The sequence below is a fragment of the Canis lupus genome, chromosome 32 (genome assembly GCF_003254725.2).
Source record: "Canis lupus dingo isolate Sandy chromosome 32, ASM325472v2, whole genome shotgun sequence".
NCBI classification, from domain to species: Eukaryota; Metazoa; Chordata; class Mammalia; order Carnivora; family Canidae; genus Canis; species Canis lupus.
This window is the reverse complement of record NC_064274.1, coordinates 1,572,002-1,591,293: the sequence shown is the minus strand read 5'-3', so window position 1 is coordinate 1,591,293 and position 19,292 is coordinate 1,572,002. Positions and strand designations below refer to the sequence as shown.

The following is a 19,292-nucleotide window of genomic DNA, read 5'->3' as shown; positions in this document are numbered from 1 at the left end:
CACCGTCATTTGAGTCTTTGTTTTCAGAATGTACTGGTTTCCATTATTTCAAAATGGAAAAACCAAGTTGATTGTAAAGCAGATCACTAAATGCTACCAAACCTATCAAGACCTCCCTTCCAATGTTGTGAGAGGGAGAGCTTATTAATGTGGAATGCTCAGGTGTCCAGCTGAAACTACTTTTTAAAAACACGTGGGTGTAGTTCAGTTTTATTTTATTTATTTATTTATTTATTTATTTATTTATTTATTTATTTATTTATTTTTGTAGTTCAGTTTTAAATCTCAGAAGCTGGACTGTCCTTATCACCTAAGTGAAAAAAAAAAATTAACACCTTTTTTTTTCCCATTCAGAACTTCGTATTAAAGCCAAACTTTTAAAAACCTTTCAAAAAAATTCAGAAAACTTTTAAAGAAATAAACAAATTGTGACTTCATGTTTCAATCTCCCTAAATTTAACCCTTCCTGTGACCATTTAGGTGTCTCCAGTATATAATTCTCCAAACCTCATCAGAGTATCCACTGGTGCTAATTTAAGAACTAAAAATACTTGGTAAAGAGTTCCATGGTTTTATTTGTTTGTTTGTTTTATTTTGTTTAGCCTAACATCCGGAGGTTTGGAAGCATTTTTCTCACATTGCTAAACCCTATTGTTCTGTAAGCCAGAAAAGACAATTATGGGGCTGGAGGAAGGGGGAAGGATGAATAGGCAAGAGTGCAAAGGAGTCTTAGAGCAGGAAAACTTGGTCTGTATCCCGTAAAGATGGATACAGGCCTCTATAAATGTGTCCGAACCCACAGAATGTACAGTAGTACCAAGAGTGAACCCTAATGTAAACACTGGACTTGGGCGACTGATGAGTCACTGAGGTGCATCAACCATTACACAACATGCCCATCGGGTGGGGGTGTTGCTGTGGGAGCAGGGGAATAAAGGGATCTCTGTACCTTCCTCTTAACTTTGCTGAGAACATAAAACTTCTGTGAAAAACACTCTTGTAAAAACAAAACAATATAACCAAATTACATTAAAAGGAGAAAATAAAGCAGGGCCTTCAGATAAAGGTGATCTAAAAGGAGAGTAGATGGCGACCAGAGCAGCAGGGAGTACCTTGCTGTCCAGCTTTTTCATGGTGACTAGGTCCAGAGACTTCAGGGAATGGCCGGTGGGGGCAATGAAGTAGAGGCATGCATGGATCCTGGTGTCGTGGTAGTTGAAGAGAGAACGTTTGATCTTCAATTCCTCTTGCAGGTAGGCCTCAAATTGGGCATCGATATATTCCACTATTGGCTTATAGCTAGAACACAGAAGAATGGTTTTTAAAATACATCTTCAAATCAGCCATGTTTCTCTAGTCCTAAATCTCTTGTGCAGTTCAGTGTGGGACAATCTTTCAGGAAAGTCTTCGATGGCTTCCTTGCCTAAGAGCTGAAGCCCCAGTGCCTTATCTGGGTCTCCCAGGCCTTCCATGATCTGGTTCCTGAACATGTCTCAAGCTCCTCTCTCCCACTCCCTCCCTGGCTCACCATTTCTGTCCCAGTCACACACACACTAAGCTCTCATCTGTCTCTGCATCTTTGCTCCCACTAGCCCCCTTACTTGGAACAGTCTCCTTCCTAGTATTCTCCTGGCTAACATCCATCCTTTAAAACAGAGATTATAAATATGTGAACTATGCCGTCACTTCCCACGGAAGATCCTGCTAAGAGATTGTGGCATTCTTTCCTGCTGGGCCAAATCAGAGTCTCAAAATCTGTCTCAATAAAGTGATTTTGACAGCCTCTACCTCTACCAGCAGATTGGTTTTGGTGCACAAAAAGCAAGTGGTTTTTGATTTCTGGCAATGGCATCACCCTAGTGGGAGGTTTCCACTGATGGTTTGCCTCCTTCCACCAGGGATGAGGGGACTCTCTATGCTCTTATTTAGCCTCTTAGCCCTATGCTCCTTCTACAGCTTCATCTACGAACTGAGGAGCCTGGGAGATTATGAGCTTCAGGATTACTTCCAACCCTGAAATTTTATAATTTGAAGGTAAACTCTATAACCCTTTCTTCTCACCAAACCAGAATTCAAATCTATGGTCAGTATTCTGTTAACTGACCATAATCATGAATAACATATCAGGAACATTTGATAAACCATATATTCTCCAGGGACTCAGCAAAACATGAAGTAAGTCATTGTGGAAAAAGCTCTAAGCTTTGAGGTCTCTCGGGGACTGCTCAGAAGTCAGTGTTAGCTGCAATGAGATTGGTCTACTAGGAACACAATGGGTTACTTCTCCCCAAACTTACTACCTTGCTGAGGAATGACTTAGGCTTTAAGAAAAATGAAAACCCTTCAACAGTCAACTCCCCTGATTCATATTAAACTGAAATCCTTGAAAGGAACTACAAGTCTTTGATAATGTGGATGACAGCAGACACCCTAAGAGAAAAAACAAACAAGCAAAACAAAAAACACATTTATAATCAAAAACTGGAAGCACTCAGAAAAAATTTGGTATTTTTCCTTGGTGATTCATCACAATACACTGATTCAATTTGAGCAGACAAAATCTCTAGTGGTTTAAAGAAAAAGGATATTCCTCAGTAATGATATAGTTCTAAATATGACAACAGAAATCCCAATATATTCTAATAGAATGAACAAGTGGTAAGTTTCTTCTATGTTTTCCACTTTAAAACACAGGCAGGGAGGTGCCTGGGTGGCTCAGTCAGTTAAGCGGCTGCCTTCGGCTCAGGTCATGATCCCAGGGTCCCAGGTCGGGCTCCCTGCTCAGTGAGGAGTCTGCTTCTCCCTCTCCCTCTGCCCCTCCCCCTGCTTCTCTCTCTCTCTAATAAAGAATGAAATAAAATCTTAAAAAAAAAAAAAAGCCACAAAAACACAGGCAGGTATTACATAACAGTACAAATAACCAATATTATCATAGGATAGTGCTCTTAGAGGCCTGGATTCAAGCCAAACCAACTCCAACTTCACAATTTACTACATATGTGACTTTGAGCAATTCACTAACCTCTCTGTGTCTCAATTTCCTCATAGGTAAATCAAAGACAAAAAAGTACCTATAGCAGAGAAGTATTGTGACAAGCCAATATATGTAAAGGACTAGCATATAAAAGTAAGATATAACTATGCCACAATAATATAGTAGAAAATAATTCACAACAAATAAGAGCAAAGCAAGCCTGACTTTTTAGACAGGGGGTGTGGGAGGAACCCTACAGTCGCCAGATTCCATGGTAACTATTCTGCTACTGAGCTTGTGCTCTGTAGGGAAGAGAACCAGGCCAGTCCCCTGAGGTCCACCCAGGCTAGTCCAAGGCCTGAATTTTTCAGTCTCCTGACACAGAGGCACGTGTTTGGGGAACCATGATCTTTCTCTAAAACCCTCTTAGGAAAGGAAAGGAAAAGCAGCTCACAAGCTCTTGCTCCTTCCTGCCACACCAGTTCCTGATTTTTAGCTTCTCAGCACCTCCTCCCCAACAGGGTAACAAGTACGTTTCTGCTTTCTATTAATTTCCCTCTTGCCTCTGGTGTTGATTCTGATCCTCCGAGATTATGGGAGGCATTATATCTCTCCTTTTCCAGTCAGGAATGCTTTCTGCCCTGGATTCAATATATCCAAAGAAACCTTCTGTTCTCCACTGACATGTAGGGCTTCTTTCTGCCTTCCCCTGTCAGGCAGTTCTGGCTAATATTCCAATCTCATTCTTTTCCCTTTATGGGATCACCCTGAAAAATCACATCTATTCCTGTGTTTACTTACTATCTAAGTAATGATAATTCATAAATCTCTGTTTGTAGCCCAGATCTTTCACCCAAGCTTCAGCCCCATTCATCCAACTGCTTATGAGGTATCTCCATTGGCTCTTCTAACTAAATGTGTCCAAGATCGGACTTCCTCATCTTGCCCCCAAACCCACACTTCCCTTCATTCCTCCGCTCGGTGAATGGCACCTCCATCCACATATCCAGGGACCTCCTCTTCTACTCCCCCCCAACTAATCAAGCATGAAGTTCCACCAATTTTACCTTCTAATTGTTATAAACAAATTTAAAGAAATGCATTCCAGGAGAACCATTTACCAAAAATCACTATTCCTTGTGTTGAAGTCAGCCAGCAGTTTTGTATTCCCCTCATAATCCTTTAAACAAAGGATCTGCACCTCTTCTCCTACTCCTTTCTACTTCTTATCTACATTCATGGTCATAAAGATAAGGGAGTTTAATCCCAATTTTGCCTTTTGCTAGTTTCCATTCTTAGGGAAAGGATACCCATTTATTTTCTGTTTGGCCAATTCCAACTTCTCTGGATTGTAGTCACACCCAGCAGAGGAAAGTGAAGGAGGGCAAATCAAACCTGCTCCTTACATTGTCACATCATTTCCTGTTAAGGCATGGGGATAGTCCTTTTTGCCCACAACTCATTTTTTTTCATATACCTCCAGCCACAGAATTCACAAAATACAGAGGTTGACCCTGAAACTGATGGAAAAAATGTTTTATAGAGTCTTTTCTATCCACCCCAGATACCCATTGCTCATTGCAAAAGAACCAGTGCCATTGTTCAGGGACCAACTCTCCATTTCATATATGGCCAGATACCTACCATTTATTTTTCTCTATCTTGCTGCAAGTCAACATTAGTTTTCCTTATCTTTCAACTCCCTCCATCAGAAAGCACAGTAAAACAGAAATTAAAGACCAAATGGTCCACTTCACTACCATTTTATAACTCTGATATAAAGATTTGGGGACTTTGAGGATTTCAATTATTTATGCTTTTCAGGGCTGATTATCATTACAGTTAGTGATACACCATTGACATTCTATCTCCCATCCCCCAAATGTGGGGCAAATCAATCATTCTATTTCCAGTTCTATGACAGACTTGATTTACTTTCTTCTCCAGACCCCTTCCCGTCTTCACTGAAGAGTACAGACAGCAAAACAAAGGAGCCCTTAAACCACGAAGAGTTAATCATGCTATTAAACATAACAGGAAATCTCACCAGATCGCTCTTCCTGCCTCCTTCTAGCTAGCCCAGTCCCAGGCAGATACTCATGCAGGAATGCTGACATGACTGAAGCTTACATAAACAAGCCAGGACATTCTTGAAGTCCTGTATTCATGGCAGAAAAGCTTGCCTCGTCCCCAAAGTAGTAAAAAATAATCATGGGTTTAGAGAAACAGCATATTGCTTCCCATATGGTTACGTATCAATGCAAAAATGCATAGCTCACTTCCAATTCTTTGATGGAAGCGAAGAGTCCAAAAAAAAATTTTTGAAACAATATTCATTTGGGTTTAGAGTCACAGTGTCAACAATACCTTCTGGGGCACAGAGTTCTAAATGCCATTTAAAGAGGTTATGCAACAGCTGTCAAGAAATTTCAGAAGAAAAAAAATATTTGGTATCTAGGTTAGGTTAATATCACACTTCCTCTCTTCTAAATCTCCTTGGAAACGATTATTTGACCCAAATGAGTCAGATAATTTCTTAAAGAGGCCTCCAACTGCAAATATGAGAATTGGTATTGTAGTAGCCACTTGCTGTTCGGTGGTGGCCAGTGAAAACCACCAGGCTGAAGGACAATCCCCACCTGGGGAGAAGCAATTCAGTGGCAGTACCAAGGCAACAACTCTCAGTGGGAAGAGCACATGGAATCTTACCAGAAAGATACTGGAAGATGGTTCTCTCATTCCTGCATGAAAGGATCCTGAAAAGGTGCAGTTAATGCCTTCCAATCAGGGAATGCACAAGCAGGACAACCTCCAACCCCAGGCGGGTCAGAGAGATGGAGATACGTCTTGCTCTGACTGCCCAATGACAGGGAACCCCTGGCGCTCCCCCTTACTCCCAGCTCCCATGAGGCATCTGTGCTGATTATTGGGCCAAGGCTTTCCTCCTTCATCTCTTCCACTTGGCATCACAAACAGCCTTCAGGCAGTAACCTCTCCATCGTTCCTTGGTATTGAAGTAAATTAAGAGCAAAAGCCCAGCTGCAGGGTCTGAGCTTAGTTGGCCCCCACCCTGCACAATGTACAGATAGTTCATTTTGACCAGATGTGAAATTAAATCCTTTTCACTACATCTAACAATTGCTCCTGTTATTACAGGACAATGTTTATTGAAGAGCATTTAAATTGCTCTATAGATAAAATGGAGCTCAGTGCTCAGCTAGAGGATGAATTAAATATTTCTTCCTAATTACTATGGTGCTTATATATATATATATCAGGATAGTTTAAATATCTCTAGGCAATATACATCATAGATAAAAATAGTTCAAGTTCCTCTTTATAACAGTTTTGAGGAAAAAAAACGTTTAAATAGAAAGAAAAAACCCTGGTACCAACAAAATTTCTGAGCCCTAAGCAGACACAACTTACTGATTTGGTGTTTTATTCCCATAATGTTGTCATTGCACAAAAATGTCTCTGGAAGCCCCCTTCTAGAATAATCTTTGGACCTGGGACAATTTAAATTTCTCTAAGTTCTTTTGAAAATGAATACAATTTTTAAAGTAGTCATAAAATATTTGATGTTAAGAAAGATGAATAGGATAAGGATAGGTGATCTCGAAAAGGAATGTGAACAGTATTTTGGGACTGAGGTTAACATATGGATTGAGCACCAGGAAATTTTAAGATTAACAGCTTCCCTCAAATAAAGGCATCCTGCAACTCATAGACACAAGAGCCAAACCTACTTGGTTTTATAAATTGAGTATGTGTTTTATAAAAATGAAACCTCACTGTATTTTATAATTATATCTTCCAGTTTATGTGAACCGGTATATATGTATGTATTTTAAAGATTTATTTATTTATTCATGAGCGACACATAGAGAGAGAAAGAGAGGCAGAAACACAGGCAGAGGGAGAAGCAGGCTCCATGCAGGAAGCCCGACGTGGGACTCGATCCCAGGACCCCAGGGTCACACCCTGAGCTGAAGACAGACGCTCAACCACTGAGCCACCCAGGTGTCCCTGTAAACCAAACCGGTTTATTTAATGAATGACTATATTAGACTGACTTACAGGTAGTAGCCTCTATCTACATACAAACTGCTGGAACAAACTTCTTAGAAATTGTTTTATTTCTTAAGCAGGTTAAACATGTTCTTTCTTCCACATAGCTAGTTTATTGTGTATATTACTTCATTAGCTTAACAAACCCCACTGGGTAGAGAGGGAAAGTTCAATCCAGTTGACCTAAATCCTCATTAGGTTTCCTAACTGAAGAAACCACCATCATTCAGACTCAATTTGGCAATTCTGCACCCAGTGTGCTGCCCACTCCACTACCAGTGGCCTAGAGGAAGACCCAGACACTTCACAAAGGGACTCAAAATGCCTCACACCAAACACTAACATCAACAGCAAGATCCAGTCCCAGCTGGAAATCAAGATTTTTCCAACAGATCTTCCATAGAAATGTCTTCTTCACTTTGAAGTTTTTAGGAGCTAATACCACTTTGACCAAAGACTTTAAAATTCAGGATGACCCTCCCTCATGACCACACCCCTTTTCCAGGCCTTGCCTTTCACAGTGTCCTTCTCAGGCCTCTAAGAATAGGGCTGTACACAGTATCACACACTGGAAGAGACCTCAGATAACGTCTAGTGACATCCCCTTAAAGTGAGGTAAATTGCCACATCCAATAGCTTGTCAATGGAATCCAGGCTATAACCCAGGTCTCCTAAATCCTGGGGTGAGGCTTCTTATGGAAGATTCCTCATCACCTCTCAGCTTTCATTCAAATCTGTAAGAATTTGGGGATTAAGTCAAATATCCCAATCCGCCACAAGGACTAAGGGAGCGTGGCAGATGCTCACTCCAAATTCCTCTTACTCTTTAATGCTTTCTTATTTTGCAGAGTTGCAAAAAACAAAACAAAAACCACATTTCCCAGATTCTTGCAGCTAGTGTTCTAGATGTGGTTTAGTTTCTATCAAGCAGATGCAGCCATACGAGACCTGGAAGCAGGGAATGGCCAACACACAGCAGAGGCTACACACAGGCCATACTTGTTCTCCTTGCAAGTGATGCTAAAGGCATTTGGCTATTTGGGAGAGAACTGGTAGAGGTTCTAGGGACGTCCCCCCAACCCCCAGTGTCACAGGTACCAAGTTATATAAGGTGACTGGTGGTAGGGGCTTCTGCCAACTATCCTGTAGAGTTGTTGGGTGTTTCTCTAGATTGCTTTTCCTGTTGGGAAAGCCCCCCAATCCAGTTCCATGACCGTCCTGGAAAAATGCCATAAGCCAACTTATTCCTTCTAAGAAATCCCTTTTTTTCCTTACCCTAGCTGGAATCAACTATGATGTCTGGTTCTGACCTCAAAGAAGAACATTCTAAGAACATTTCTCAGAGAATAAGAATGTCTTATCTTCTCGGCAACAGAAGACCAGCCCCATAACTAGTGAACAATTTAGCCTTTGAATTTACCCAGGACAGATCCTGCTATCTCCTGGTCGATTTACATCCCCATGAAATCCCAACATGTACCTGTCATCTTTATTTATCTGGTCTCCAAATCCCACAGTGTCAACGATGGTTAACTTCAGCCGTACATTGCTTTCCTGAAGCTCATAACTTCTGGCTTTTAACCGGACACCTGGTTCATTGTGAGTAGCTGGGTCACTTTCAAATTTCGTGTTGAATAAAGTGTCCATTAACGTGGATTTGCCGATGCCTGTCTCACCTACATGACCACAAGGGAGACATGAAAGAATGTGTCAATGCCTCTCAGACATCAGTTCAATTTATCAGGAATTTCTCATACTCATATTTGTAAACTTTTGTAAAAGTTTCACCAGAAATCCCACTACAAAAAGATAGTTCTTTGCATGTGTGATCTACCAAATACCTCTCTAAATATATTTTAATGAATTGCAGAAACCATTTAGCATAAAAGATCTTGTACTTATAGACTGAGATGCTCTTCTTAACCTCTGTATAGAGAAAAAGAACCTGTCAGCTTGCCTTTGCATCTTGTACATTACAAAGACATAAACCATATCTCTTCCTCCCCTAATCATTGGTGTGTAAAATTACATTAATTTAAAAAAGTTTCCTGTTTCTGTTCCCAGCAAAAAAAAGACTAACCCCATGTTGTATTATCTGATACCATCTAACATTGTTGAAAAGAATTACATTTTTCAAAACAACAAATACGGGCAGCCCCGGTGGCGCAGCGGTTTAGCGCTGCCTGCAGCCCAGGGCGTGATCCTGGAGTTCTGGGATCGAGTCCCACGTCCGGCTCCCTGCATGGAGCCTGCTTCTCCCTCTGCCTGTGTCTCTGCCTCTCTCTCTCTCTCTGCATCTCTATGAATAAATAAATAAAATCTTAAAAAAAAAATAACAGCAATAATAACAGCTAAAGCAACTGGGGGTTTTGTGCCATCCCCTGCAGCAAGGACTTCCGATGCATTATCACATTTAAATCCTACTACTATTCCCCATGAAATAGGTACTATTGTTTCCTCCATCTCACAGATGGGGCAGTAAGGCCTAGCTACGTTTAAGTAACTTGTCTAAAGTCACACTGTTATGTGGCAGAGCCAGGGTTTTCACCCAAGTTTGTGTGGTTCTAACACCTACACTCAAACAACACAGCATCCCAACTTTACTATTATAGAGAAAAGCCATGGCCTGATTTTCCAGTTATAGTTATGCATCTGTGTGACTGCTCCATATTACTTCCATTTTTCTTTCCCTATTCAAGTGGAATGAAGATGGGAAACATTTATTAGATAGTTTTTCCAGTTTCAGGGTGATATCTGTGACAATGAAAGTAAATGAGGTTAAACAACCTGCAACAAAGGTCTTGTTATTTCACATCAATAATTCAAATCAGCATTTACTGAAGCCCTAATGTGCAAAAAAGAGTGGCAGGGACCTGGTACCACTACAGTAATCAAATGATAAGATCCAAATGTGCAACAACAAAGAACGTTAGCTAGGCCTCCAAAATAGTGTCAAGCAAAACTCTCACTTAATCCTAAATCTTATGTTGAACCAAAAGTAGCTGGCAATGAGAAAGAACCTACCCTTGTCGTTGGTGGTGGCGGCGGTGACTGAGTCCAACAGTATAAAGAGGGAGGCAGAAATCAAGAAACGTTATCCATGAGAAGGCTTTTGTTTTTCAAATCTGGAATATTTCCCAATTACATTTCTAGCTCAGTTTAAACATGCCAATATGTTGCAGCTCTTTCTATAAATAATCCAAATCCCATGATATTCCTCTTCTAAAGGGTTGCTACCAAGACTTTTAGGCTGGTGACAATTCTACAAGAGAAAGAAGGGCTCTGGGATTTGTAGCCTTAAAGCAACTGTTCCACTGCAATGACAGAATCCACTTACTAATGAGAGGGTCTCTAATACTCACTACTTTCAAACACATGCGGAAGTGAAGTGGGATGGAGCCTTTCTGGATTTGAGCTTTCTCTCCTTAGCAGCTTTATGTTTCTTACCACTGGCTACAATGATTCTCTTACAGGATAAAAACTATGTAAGTACATTTGCCTTATACTTTAACCTTTCCCATTAGAAAGGTTACATCTAAGATCAAAGAACGTCCTCCTTCATCAGGCTTCACCCAGCCATTGCCTCCCACGTGCCAAGCTCTGTGCCAAGTTCTGGGAATGCAGCAATGAAATAGCTTGATGTGGTACTCTCCCACTGCTTAGAACCTGACCTGGAACATGACTGAATACCAGTCAGACTCTAATTTAGTACCCTGGAATGACAGTCTAAGTGTCTGCCATCTACATTCCTCTTATGAACAAGACCATACACTGTGACCTTGCTAGTGACCACGATAACTGGACCAGGGCTAGCCCCCTGACCAAAGGTACCTATAGCACCTGATCACTATGCTCTAAGAGAGTGCTCTATACTGGATAGTGACCTGTCCATCCAATCAGAACTCTCTTTGGGAGATACACAGTCCACACACAAAGCAATAGCATGGAAAAGATATACAGAGGGAAGTGAATGAGCAGAGACCTAGATGCAGAAAAGGCTGTAAGTAAATAAGTAAAGGTTGCTTATACACCTAAAAAAAAAAAAAAAAAAAAAAAAAAGATGTGTTGCTGATAATTAGTTGGAAATACAGGAGAAAGAGAGCTGATAGACACTGTAGAGCTTAGTATCCAAAATTTATTCATTAATATTTAAGTGCATACTATGTGACAAGCATGGGTACTGGAGACAAAATGGTAAATAAAAACAGACAACTGACACTCACTGAACTTCTGTAATGTCCCGAATGCCATTCCAGACTGCCACGAAGTCTGGATGTATAATGGTTCAGACTATTTCCTGTCTTCCTTACTTTCCTGAATATTCTTACAAAAGAGCCCATCAATAAAAGATACCTAAACCAGTCTCTGCTCCCTAATGTGATAGAGCATAAGAGCTGATATCCATGATTCATGGCTTAACAGAATAACTTCCAGCAAAACAAAGTTACTGTGTAATGGATACAGAAACAAGTAGAGCTCTCACTCTTGGATACTTAGAATCTGGCAGGCAATTCAATACTGAAAGCACTGGAGTCATTTTAAGTATCTGCTATGTGTGTAATTTTCACAAGTGCAGGAAAGTTCTTTTCCAGATTTACCCATTTTTCAGAACATGGACAAAGGAACAACAGCAGAACTACCTTATAAAGGTCTCTCCAAAGGCACCTGGCTGACTTAGTGGTTGAGCCAGGGTCCTGGGATCGAGTCCAACATCGGGCTCCCTGTGGGGAGCATGCTTCTCCCTCTGGCTATGTTTCTGCTTCTCTCTGTACGTCTCTCGTGAATAAATAAATAAAATCTTAAAGGGGGGGGGTCTCTTCACAAGGTTAAAGTTTCTCTCAGTACAAAGTGACCTATTTAACTTTCATTGCTTTCCCTAACAACAATGAAGACTTCAATTTACATGGTAAGGATTCTTTTTTTTTTTTTTTAAGATTTATTTATTTATGATAGACATAGAGAGAGAGAGAGAGAGGCAGAGACACAGGAGGAGGGAGAAGCAGGCTCCATGCCAGGAGCTCAACGTGGGACTCGATCCCGGGGCTCCAGGATCGCGCCCTGGGCCAAAGGCAGGTGCTAAACCACTGCGCCACCCAGGGAATCCCCTATGGTAAGGATTCTAAGTTACCTAGATAGGACTGAAATTACCAATTCATTTTACTAGGTTGAGAATTAGTTAAGCACATGTGAATCAGGAATATCATGCCCCCTTTTTTAAGGCAAGGTAATTTTAATTATCATTTACATTAAGGTGGAAATTATGAACAATTAGCATTCCAGGCACTACTTATAGCATGGGGTTAATCAATGGGTTGGAAAAACCACCATTCCTCTAAATTTCAGAGCGCTTTACTTTCCATTTCTATGCTCTGTGCGTCCAAGGGCCATAATTAGACACAGCTACTCTAGCAGCAGCGTGATTCACCAAAAGCAGTTGAGAAGGAAATGACAGATTTGGGAATAAAAGGAATTACAGAACTAGGGGAGTTTTGAGTGCATCAGTTTGTGAGGCCTCTCTCTCTATCCTCAGAAAGCAGGGCATCTTCTAGAATTTTGAGATACCCAAAAGAACAAAAACGCTTCATTCTAACTGAGTAACTGAAAGCCTACTGGGCATAGATTTGGATTCAAACCCAACAACCATAACAATATTTTGAGAAAACAAATGACTAACACCAACTTTGAAGCATTTCAGAACTCCCTAGCAGACTATCTGGCACAGATCAGGCATTTATTAAAAGTTAATTGAAGGAAAAAATGATCATGGTGATAATTTATACTGAGATTTGCCATTTGGGTAGATTTTTCTGAGTTTGTTGTTTATTCTGTTATAAATACATCTGCCTAACATTCCGTTGTTCCAGTAGAGGTTTAGTCTTAAAGTGCTATCTGTGGCTTCTGTTTTTCTTCCTCCTGCCAATGCTGGTGAACATGACACCCACATCACAGTAGAAAGCAATGCTACCTCTTCCATTCTATTGTCAGGCTTATTTAAACCACAAGCTCTAAGCTGGACATTTAAAAAGAAGAAAAAGAGTGGTGCCTGGGTGGCTGTCAGTTAAGTGTCTGCTTTCAGCTCAGGTCATGATCCCGGAGTCCTGGGATTGAGCCCCATGTCAGGTTCTCTGCTCAGCCCCTCATCCTCCTTTTACTCTCTCTCTCTTGCTCTCTCTCTCTCTCAAATAAATAAAAATCTTAAAAAAAAAAAAGGAAGAAGAAAGAAAAAGATAAAAAGACGCAGAAGGATTGTATTATTAATTAGAAGGTAACTATAGATTGATCAAAGAGCCAATCCATGATTCAGCATCTTTTACTGATTGCCAAGTCTGGCAACCTATATAATTATCCAAATAATTGTGCATGAAGGTCTGCCAGCCTCCTCTAAATATCCTAGATTTTATTTTTGGATGAAGGCAGATAATCAGAGAGCTATATACCTAAGCTGTGTTGTTTTAACTCCTCTTCGGATCACCTTTGATGAAACAGGCTTTGGCTAATACCACCAGCCTACATGACAGACTTGAAAGAACAACATATGACGCTTGGCATTGCAGGGATTAACTTCAAGGATCTAGGGAATACTTGGGAATCTAGACCTGACTGTAGTGATACGTACCATATCTCTTCTGAAAATCCACAGGAGAGATTTTTATAGGTGAAACTATTTCATCTGGAGCAACTATTTTTACTTTGCAAATACTATAAACCTGTCATTGTTAAACTTTTAACTTCTGTTTGGCACATAATGTATGCTAAACGAGTATCTTTTGGATGAATGGATTCATTCTATGCTCTGACCACTGGCTGAGAGACAAATGTATCCCTGATAGAATTAACTGCTACAGACTGACTTGATAGCTTTGAGTTCTGATTCTATTCTTCGCTTCACTTTATTTTCTGGGGTTAATCTTATCTTTATTCATTTACTCATTCATTTCACTCTGTAAATCATTTCATATTCTTTCCTGGAAAAGCAAAATGGGATAAAAATGTAACCTGAAACTAATGTAACATTGTGTCTACTACACCCAAATTTAAAAAAAATTAATAGAATTCTTGAGAAAAAAAAAGATTTAAGTGTAAAATTCCAGTTTATGTTCACACTATAGTCTTGGTGAAAAAGGTCTTAAAATTGGGTGGTTTCTATTCCTCTTCCGTCATCCTCTCAAAAAACAACTATGGTTGGATTAAAAGAAAGATTTCCATTTCCAAGACATATTGTTAATTTACTACTATTGAACTCGTTGCTCTTCAAAAGCAGGGATATTACAGTATTTTATCCATCTTTGTATATACACAAAGAACTTACATACTTCTGGATCAATGTTGAAACTTCACATAGAGCTAATGCCATTTTGAAGAACAAATAAGGTCTATAAATTCAAAATTATGAAGAAAGACAATAATTTAGATTCCCTAGAGAAATACAGCCTGGCTAAGAAAAAGGCTTTATTTAAATACAATTACAATTTTGGGGGTGATTTAGTATGTTGCAAGCAAGATGGAGAGGGAGGCGCTCTGAACTCCTGAGTGTTCTGGCACCAAATTTAACATCAAGAATTTTTTTCCCTGTTGACTGAACACTATTCCCTTCTTTATTACACTTCTTTACAGGATTCAACAGAGATGGGTTCTAATACCAGACACTTAACTCATGGCCTCTAAAGATACACTAAGCTCATGCCAGGATTAGTTTCTGCCCTGGTTTGTTTCCCCTCTTTGTAACCTAAAAGCTCCTGCCACAAAACAAAATTAAAATCCCAAGACTTTTTTGCTAAACACAATCAGTTTCCTTACTGGAATCATAACTCTTTTTTTAAATTCTCAATTCCCGGGGCACCTAGGTGGCTCAGTTGGTTAAGCATCTACCTTCAATTCTGGTCATGATCCAGGGCCCTGGGATGGAGTCTCACATTGGGCTCCCTGCTCAGCGGGGGCTCTGCTTCTCCCTCTCCCTTTGCCTGCAGCTTCCCCTGCTTATGCTCTCTCTGTCAAATAAATAAAATCTTAAAAAATAAATAAAATTCTTGATTCCCTCCCATATTTATCACATGAAAATAATGATGCTATAAATACCACACATGTGCATACTGTGTTAAAAAAAAATACGAATGGGGTGACAAGGTGAAAACAAAGTACCATGGATATGCCTCAATTAAATGACACCTACTCCTCTAAGTGGCTGTCAAAATATTTTGATCAAGTAGAATACTTTTTCATAGACTCTTACTTTAAAAATAGATGGACCATTAATTGGCAGTGAGAAATGTTTTTTTATACAGATATTTTGCTGTAAAATATTTGTGACAACAGGATTCGATGTGTTCTACCGTCTGTGGATAAGTATGCTTAATACTTGATGCTGACACCCCTGTGTCCCTTGCTGGCTCCAACCAAAGGGTTCCAAAGAGTCAGGGAAAAGAACCTGGACAGCTAGATACTGGCATGGAAGGACAGCCAGGACTTGCTGTGGAGTTTTAAAAAAAAAAAGAAGAAGAAGAAGAAGGTGCAGAAGAATATGAACAGCATGATCTCATCTGTGTAAAACCAAAACATAAAGTACTTATATAATTGTGAGGGAGCTGTTCATCTCTGTCCAGTGTGTGTCTCTTCTACGCCCAATCTTTCTGATCATGTCTTCTTTCTCACAGGGAACCTCTTGTGTTTTGCAGTGGCCTAACCCATTATCCCACCCTGAGTGGGCATATAACTCAGGCCTGCTCAATCATAGATGTCCTTTGTCTGTTCAGCGAGACTTGTCAGGAACAGCTGCTGCTTTCCTGCGCTGCTAAGCCAGCAACAACCGCTGGAAGCCATACTAGCCCTACAAAGAAAAAGCCTGAGCATGAAGCCAAGCAGAAGCAAGTAGGATCAAGAACCAGAGACACAGCCTCGAAAACACTCTGTGAATCCCTAGAGCCAGCTGTTCTTAATTACGTGATTCAATATATTACTTTTTTAGTGTGTTTTGGAATTGCAGAGGCCTCTTAACGGGGTTTAAACTGGATTTCTGGAATGCTCTGTCGAAATTTTCCAAATACAAAAACCATCAGAGAGAAATACAACACTGCTGGCCTTGAAGATGGAGGAAAGGGCCCGCGAGCTAAAGATCCAGGTAGCCTCTAGAAGCTGGCAACAAAAAGGAAACGTCATTCCCCTAGAGATTCTAGAAACAAACTCAGCCCTGAGGATGCCTTAATTTTAGCCTGGTGAGACACATATGGAACTTCTACAGAACCATAAGATAATAAGCCAGTGTTGTTTTAAGCCACCAAAAATCATTTTAAAGTACATAAAAATGTAGAAGATTTCTAGAAGGATTCTACAGTGCTACCTCTATGGAATGGAAATGAGGGCAGGAGGGGGGAGGGGGTAGAGGAGAGCTTACAATTTTTTAAACAACAAATTTGTATTATTTTAATTAGATTAAAAAATTAATTTTAGCAGATCCCTGGGTGGCTCGGTGGTTTAGCGCCTGCCTTTGGCGCAGGGCATGATCCTGGAGTCCCAGGATCGAGTCCCACGGTGGGCTCCCTGCATGGAGCCTGCTTCTCCCCCTGCCTGTGTCTCTGTCTCTGTCTCTCTCTCTCTCTCTGTGTGTCTCTCATGAATAAATAAATAATCTTTTTTTTTTTTTATTTAATTTTAAGCATGTTTAAGAAGGAGCCCAGAATAAAAATCTAAAAATCTTAGGTATATCACTTACCCAGGAGAGTCAGAACAGCAGCCACTTTACAAATCCATCGGGGCAGTATGGATGTAGCACGTGATGAATTCCAACTAGCATTATGATTGTGCTACTTAACACACAGGGTCAGCCAATGAACCAATACACCCCACTGCACACCACACACTGGGTCAAACCATGTCCTTCCAGCAAGCCCAATCCCACTGAAAGGCTTTATCCTACTTGCAGGGGCTGGGACATAACTCTCACATGTATTCTTAAAGCTGATTTTGGAGACAGAACTGGTGGAAGCAGGGAAGAGAAGCCAGAATAGTAATTGGCCTATAATTTAGCACACTTTTAAATAGAAAATCAACAAATTGCCAACAAATTGCTATGCTAATGAAGAATTGCCCTGCTCTGCAATGAGCATTTACCCTAAGAGAAAAGACAACTCATTTATGCCACTCTGTAGAACTAGCTGCCATTCAAGAGCTCCCCTGCTGAATCTTAAACAGCTTTGTGTAGGGAAAACGGGAATGCACGACAGCTGGCTGCTTTGGTCATGTTTCTCTCCAGTTATTCTCATATCCAATGCTTAAGACATAATGTCACAGTGTGAGCTGGTCTAGTGTACAAGTCAGTTGTGGCTTTCTACAAATGAACCCCCTGTACAAGAGCTACATTTAATATGTTCAAGTTTTTTGAAAAAGAAGATATCTGTCCCTTCCCCTAATAACTAACAAAGTTTTTAAATGATGATTCTTATATGCAATGCATGCCTTTTTAAAAGTCCCTTCATTTTACTTGGACAAGAGAAATAAGTCTGGTAAATTCTGCCAAGCTTAGGGGAAGGATGGTCTACTTGGCTTTGTATGGAATTTCTTCTGGTCTATCTCAGAGTGATGTCTCAGAAATATACACCCAGGGGACAATGGCAACAAAACAATGCAGCTCAAACCACTTCACTGCTCTACAACCTGGCCATTTATCACGAGTGACAGTGAGGGAAAGACCATTATCTCTTCCAGGGGCATTTCTGCTTCAAACAGAGTTATACTTCTATTTTCCTCGTTTTTTTCCTACCTTCTTTTGTATCTTTCCTTCTCTTCATTTAAAAACAATATGGCTGGAGAGAAGAAAAACACCAAGGCCAGAGGCTTAATCTAATGTACATGTACAAGATATGAATCAAACATATTGAGGAGACAGATAAATCAAGTCTCTTGGGTTTTTTCCCGTTTATCTGCCAGGAATAGACAAAGATCAATTTTAGATTCCAATTTAAAGACAAAAGTTTGATTTGATAATTTGGGCATAAAATTTATTTCGAATATAAAATAGAATTTTAAATTCTTTTGCTCTAAAAAACAAATATGTAAATATCAAGTTTATTACGGAAGTTAGAGTCATTTCAGGTTTTATTTACATTAGGTAATATATCTTTAAAAAACACTTCAATAGAGGTTACTATTGCCCTGTAGTCAGAGACCCTACAAATAAATTCTAAAAATGCTTTTGCATGATCTTACTATATGCATGTTCATATCAGCTCCTTCATTCAACTTCCAATAGTCCAGCTGAGATCTAAGTCCCTTCCCCTACCAAAAATTAAAGTAAGTTTTAATTAACAATATTGAACTGACCATTGGACTATGTGGCACAAATAAAAATAACAATTTGAGTAACATCAGGAAGCTTATGAAACATTTACCAAATATAAGTCTCAATCTTTGTAACTGTGTGACATATATAAGTGTGTTATTGCCCTACTTTACTAACGAAGAGAGTAAAAATATCATTCCCCTGTTTCCCCAAAATGTGCCCCTCTGACAGTCACCTGCCAACATCTAAGGATCAGACTTCTTGCTCAGCAGCAAAAGATGAGTCACTTACCAACACACAGGATGTTGAAACAGAATCCTTGAGAAGTAGACTTATTGACCAGCTGGTCAGGGAGACTGTCAAATCCAACATGTCCAGAAAGGGACAGGTTTCGAAGCTCTTCATTCTGTAATTTCAAAGGTGAAATATTTGAGAATTCAGGAACTATGCCACCTGGGTTACCACACGTTGTTAGATATTACCCTCTCCCTCCCTCTTTTCTTGACCTGCACAGAAAAAGAAGATTCCTTCTGTACCCACATCCTCCTTGGCTTCTACGCATCTGAAAGAACTAAAAATTCCAAAGCCCTGCTCTTTTCACAAAACCACACTGACTCCCAAAGCAGACTCTCTCCCAAGGTATCTCACTTCTGGTTACAAGTGTACTGGTCCAGGGAATTATGAGCTTCTAGAGGTGGCTATTTCAGATATGCATTAAGTGACATAAAAACAACCATGTTGATGACTTCAAGAATTCAAGAAGAACTTTCGATTTCCTTTCAACCCAGGGTGAAAAATAAATAACACTCTTCCAGATAAAGAAAGGCATTTTGAGACCCTCAGGGAAGAGGATACATACTCGTTACAATTATAAAAATTGTGTAACCACCACAACCAACATATTTAAAACTACTCAGCACCTGAATTGGTCTCAACTCCACCACCATTAACCGTATAGGCTTTTTGGGGCATCTT

At 40.0% G+C, this 19,292-nt stretch overlaps 1 protein-coding gene and 1 long non-coding RNA gene across 20 annotated transcripts in view; one reads left to right on the top strand and one right to left on the bottom strand.

Annotated features, from left to right (window-relative positions):
- The window catches only part of SEPTIN11 (septin 11), a 94,040-nt gene that overhangs the window by 27,973 nt on the left and 46,775 nt on the right, over window positions 1-19,292 (bottom strand). For 10 of the 16 annotated variants that reach the window (XR_004811261.2, XR_007407812.1, XM_035709530.2 and 7 more), the window contains exons 2-4: window positions 18,609-18,723; window positions 8,526-8,721; window positions 1,113-1,299 (exon numbers count right to left, since the gene is read on the bottom strand). Coding sequence is in view for 14 of the 16 variants with exons in the window: in XM_025427158.3 (XP_025282943.1) it covers window positions 1,113-1,299; window positions 8,526-8,721; window positions 18,609-18,723 (498 nt within the window). In the remaining 2 variants the exon portion in view is untranslated. Of the gene's footprint in view, window positions 1-1,112; window positions 1,300-4,095; window positions 4,242-4,284; window positions 4,307-5,021; window positions 5,354-8,143; window positions 8,282-8,320; window positions 8,357-8,525; window positions 8,722-18,608; window positions 18,724-19,292 lie in introns of those variants that run through there. The other 6 variants (XM_049105021.1, XM_049105022.1, XM_025427215.3 and 3 more) reach the window with 6 other exon arrangements.
- Window positions 5,445-19,292, top strand: part of LOC112646896 (uncharacterized) — a 53,309-nt gene continuing 39,461 nt past the window's right edge. For 2 of the 4 annotated variants that reach the window (XR_007407815.1, XR_007407816.1), the window contains exons 1-2: window positions 5,446-5,738; window positions 8,326-8,644. This is a non-coding gene — a long non-coding RNA (uncharacterized LOC112646896). Of the gene's footprint in view, window positions 5,739-8,325; window positions 8,645-19,292 lie in introns of all 4 variants that reach the window. The other 2 variants (XR_003127972.3, XR_007407814.1) reach the window with 2 other exon arrangements.